At 60.8% G+C, this 4,368-nt stretch overlaps 3 protein-coding genes across 3 annotated transcripts in view; 1 reads left to right on the plus strand and 2 right to left on the minus strand.

Moving 5' to 3' along the window:
* The window catches only part of VDBG_01193 (zinc carboxypeptidase A 1), a gene marked incomplete at both ends in the record, with an annotated part of 2,550 nt that extends 2,034 nt beyond the window's left edge, over nucleotides 1–516 (minus strand). The window contains 3 exons of the mRNA XM_003009464.1: nucleotides 108–124; nucleotides 197–396; nucleotides 514–516. Coding sequence (XP_003009510.1) covers nucleotides 108–124; nucleotides 197–396; nucleotides 514–516 — 220 coding nt within the window. The remainder of the gene's footprint in view (nucleotides 1–107; nucleotides 125–196; nucleotides 397–513) is intronic.
* Nucleotides 517–1,594: 1,078 nt separating this feature from the next.
* VDBG_01194 (conserved hypothetical protein) lies at nucleotides 1,595–2,859 on the plus strand (the record flags this gene model as incomplete). The annotated part of the gene is made up of 2 exons (XM_003009465.1): nucleotides 1,595–1,891; nucleotides 2,095–2,859. 2 exons carry the CDS (start codon nucleotides 1,595–1,597, stop codon nucleotides 2,857–2,859), a joined length of 1,062 nt encoding a protein of 353 aa, XP_003009511.1.
* Nucleotides 2,860–3,477: 618 nt separating this feature from the next.
* VDBG_01195 (conserved hypothetical protein) overlaps nucleotides 3,478–4,368 on the minus strand; it is a gene marked incomplete at both ends in the record, with an annotated part of 1,916 nt that continues 1,025 nt past the window's right edge. Inside the window, 2 exons of the mRNA XM_003009466.1 lie at nucleotides 3,478–3,696; nucleotides 3,746–4,217. Of these exons, the coding sequence (XP_003009512.1) occupies nucleotides 3,478–3,696; nucleotides 3,746–4,217 (691 nt within the window). The remainder of the gene's footprint in view (nucleotides 3,697–3,745; nucleotides 4,218–4,368) is intronic.

Raw genomic sequence — 4,368 nt, forward strand, 5'->3', positions numbered from 1 at the left:
TTCGGAACTTCATGGCGAAGCAGGAGAGAGAGAGAGAGAGAAAGAGAGAGCTCCAGGGATACCGATCAAAGAGAAGGATGAGCCTGCCAAAGGACGCGTAGACCGACAGCCAGCGTAGAGGGTCCTGTTGAAGGAGTATTTATGCAGCACATCAGAGCATCGTCCATGGCCATCGGTTTCCGAGTTAGGAAGCTACCTGTGCCATCTCCACGTGCGGCATAGTGGTGTGCTGGCCCGGTGCCTTGGCGGAGGGACGGCGGGTGCAACACTCGCTCTGAAGCGGTCGAGTGCGAATGCAACAGTCAGAGACGGCGCAGAGGAAGAGAGGGCGCGCAAGGATTGGCTCGAGTTGCCCTGATGCCGTGGGCGAACTGACGGACTGGCGTGCTGACGAAGCTGTCGAACCGTGTATGGTCACAAGTCAGCGCCCCCAGACGGACTGGAGGCGTGGCGCATGTCGCGATCCGCCCAGGCCGTCGGTCGATCGTCCACACAATTCATGGTTGGTCGGACCATGGCTTGACAGAAAAGAACATTGTAGATGGGCATCCCCAACAGGGCAGGTCGTAAGGAGGAACGGCGGATCGTCAGTCCACGGGGCGAGCACGCAAGAGCCGGCCCCGCCGTGCCGAAGCGACCCGCTTTTCCGCCGGTGCCTCCTGACTATCTGGTCCGGCGCTGCCTGCCTGGTTTGTGGTCGATGGGTAGGATTCAATGTAGGTTGGGTTCAATGGGTGCGAGGCTGATGCCAATTCCCTTCATGTTCATGACTCGGAATTGTTGCCGTGAATTGATAGAAGAAATAAATGCCCGACGATAAGTGACCGACGCTTGCCAACGTCTTCGTGTCGTCATCTGGCCCATGCTCTGTCGAGAATGGCGCAATGGGCCGTGTCTGTCAACCTTCCCAAAAGGACAAGGCCAGGATGCATGGTAGGGCGGAGCCGCATGACGAGGGACCGTGTCTGCATGCTCGGTGCTTGCCGTGCAGAGATCCCATGTTACCAGGAGGCTGACTTGAGGAAGAAGCCGCACTGGATTGGGGTCGGATTGAGGGATGATGGGATTGATGCTAGAGTCACATGTTTGCACCGGTCATTGTAGACCTCCGTTGACCAAGTCGACTCGTTGGAACCGTTGGTATATCTTGTGGCAAGTCTGCCATGACTGCCTTGACATGGCGAGTTGCCTTGACATGGCGAGTTTGTTCATCTCGTGAAGCACTGAAGCACAGAACCACGGCTGGCCAACCTTAGGGCATCGTGCCAAGCAATGGAAGGCACCGGCTCCGGATCAATGACTCATCACGCCGCTCCATGCCTCGCACCTGCCGCCAGCTGGAGCCTTCCCTCTGCGCGCGCCATCCACGTGCTGGACGCCGTGGCCATGATGACTCGAGGCCGCCGCCGGTCATCGCCATCGACCCTGCCGTCCTTGGTCTCCTTGCTGATAAGCTTCGTCCTCTGTCCGTTCGCCAGAGGCATCTTCACCTTTTGCATCCTTCATCTCCTCGACCCTTGACCGAGCCATTGGTCACGCAGGAATCTCCATCACACCTATCCCCCGTTGGCAATCGCTACCCCGCATCGCCACTATGCCTGGCCTTTACAGCGCTGTGCCCCCTCCATCTGAGGCCCCGCGTCCGGCTGCATCACCAGCTGGTAAGGCAGCCTCGCCGTCGCCAAGGACCCCTTCACGCCAGAACAACCATGCGACACCGCCCGGCGTCATCGATATCGAGGCCTGGACCATCTCCGCCCTCCAATCCCTGAGCGTCAGTCCCATCGCGCGAGGGACCGGTTCGCCACTCACCATCCCGCTGGACGAAGCTCCCAAGCAGGCGGAGGACAAGCCCCTGGCTGAAGGGACGAGACGGACAGTCACCATCGCAGTCGATCCGCGTGCCGACCCCATTCGAAGGCCCCTGAGCCGTCGTGACAGCTTGAAGTCGAGAGATGCCGCGCTGAAAGGCAGTGAAGGCAGCCGACAGCGCCGCCGCTGGGGAGAATGGTGAGTCCCCATGTGGTCACAGGCCTGACTTGTCTGATGCGAAGACACGCCTCGACCCCTTCCTACGCTACCACGTGCTGACAGCGCCTCCCTCCAGACCGCCTCATCGGCGTGCCCAACGCCCAGCCGCCCATCCCCTCCGACTTTGAGCCTCGCCCGACACACCCATCCACCAACGTTCCCTACCACCTCGCCGCCTTCTGGGATCGCGACTCGCCCACGTCGGCCTCTGTCCGCCAGCGCCTCGACACAAAATCTCTCGCCCAGCAAGCCCGCCGCAAGACGCAGCAGCTCGCCAACGGATCCGCCACCGGCCGCGGCGCCGGCATGGTGCCGCGCGACCTGCGCGATTACACCAAGCGGTCCCCCGCCATCAAGAACTGGGTTCGTTTCCTCGAGGAGCCGGTCCGCAACTTTGTGCGCCAGCAGCGCGGCGACGCCCCCGTAGACGAGGACACGGATGCCGAGGGCCTGGACAGCGAGGACGAGGAGATTGTCTTTGTTGGCCGCAAGAACCAGCCGACGCCTGCTGCTGCCGCTGCCAAGGCGCAGGGCTGGAAGAAGGCGACGCGCGACGACGGCAGCGGCAACCTTGAGACAGGCGTTGTCTTTGACGAGCTGGGCGACGACGAGAGCGCGTCCTTCAAGTGGGTTGCCCCCGAGATGCGGCCCCACGAGGAATCGTTTACTGACTTGGTCTTTTCGCAGGCGCTGGCTCACACACTCCATCTCCGACTACTACGGCCTCGAGTCGCGCTCCGTCACAACGGGGACACCCGCCCGACGCGTCGTCTACATTGGCTCGAAACAACTCGAGACCAACCACAGGGGGCCCAACGCCAGTCATGACCTTCCGCGGCCCCTCTGGGAGATTTGCTGAGGCGAGCACGCTCTTTTTTTCGCGCGCGCACCCAGCGAGGGGCTTCCGATGAGTCCCAGTGTGACATGTCTTGTATATTCCACCCATTTGTCTGCCTCTGCATATCGTCGCCGTTGGTGTAGAGCTCCTTTTTCCTTTCTGCGAATACGACGCAATACACGGCCGACACATGGCCACCTTTGAGATTGTGGCCTCTCACGTGGCCCTCTGCTTGTTCTTGTGTGGTGCTTCTTGCATGAAAAAAAAATGACATGTCAAGGCGTATGGATATGACATGAACCATTTTGACCAACAGTGATGCGCAAGAGAGACTGTTTTGCTGTACCAGAGAGGAACTAACCACAGCGTGGCGTCATACTACTGTAGGCCTCGCGTCCCTCCATCTCTCACCTCACCCGTGTACCCATGGAGTCTCCAAAGATGCGTCTCGTCCAGGCCTCGAAAGGGGGGTAGTTCAGTCGACGCCTCAGAAGTTGCTAGATCGTGGCTGGGAAAAGCGTCTGTGGAATGAACGGTTAGAGATGGATCAGAGGTAAGCTTAAGCTAGAGGCGCTCTGGATTTCGAACAGCACCCATGCATGCCTCACCTACTCCTGAGATGAAGCCGGCTCCCTGAGCTTCACTCTCATCCTCATGCTAGACCTAGGCCGCGCCTCCATGCCAATCTCCTGGAACGCCAGATCTCCCACCAGCTTGTCGAGATCCATGTACATCACCCTCTCACTCGTGCCCTCGACCACCGTCTCGAAGTCAAACCACCGCGCCGTCAGCAGCAGCATGACCCGCAGCTCATCCATGGCCAGATCCTGCGCAATGCACGCACGGGGCCCCCTCTCAAACGCCCGCCACGCATACCGGTGCGTCGCCGCCCCCTCCTCGCCGAGGAAGCGCTCCGGGCGGAAGACCTTGGGATCGCCCCAGAGCGAGGCGTCCATGTGCGACGTGTGCGCGCACGGCACGACCATGACGCCCTCGACGGGGTACGCGCGCCCCTGCCACGAGAGCGACGTTGTGCCCGGCGGCGCCGCGCGGGATGGTGAAGCCGATGGGGAAGAAGCGCAGCGTCTCCTTGATGACGGCGTTGGTGTACTCGAGCCTGTTGGTCCGCTTGGGGTCCTCTTCGATCAGGGCGACCGTCGCGTCGAGGCCCGGCGCGAAGACCTCGTCGTGCTCCCTGCGCAGACGCGCCATGGCTTCGGGGTGCACGCTCAGGAGCATCGCTGCAAAGGTGAACGTGTCCGTCGTTGTGCCGTGCCCGCCGAGCAGCAGGGCTTTCAGGCTGGATTTGTTAGCTCGCTCGATATTCATTGCCGCTGTGCCTCCCCCCCTTTTACAAGAGGCAACAAGACAAGGGGCAACAAAAACAGAGGGCAACGAATGCTCACTTTGGTCACGGCGTCCTCGAAGAACCTCTCGTCAAGAGGCACACCCGGCAGCGCCTGGATACGGTCCAAAACAATGCGGTCCATGATGCTTCG

This window comes from Verticillium alfalfae, genomic scaffold (assembly GCF_000150825.1).
Source record: "Verticillium alfalfae VaMs.102 supercont1.1 genomic scaffold, whole genome shotgun sequence".
NCBI classification, from domain to species: domain Eukaryota; kingdom Fungi; phylum Ascomycota; class Sordariomycetes; order Glomerellales; family Plectosphaerellaceae; genus Verticillium; species Verticillium alfalfae.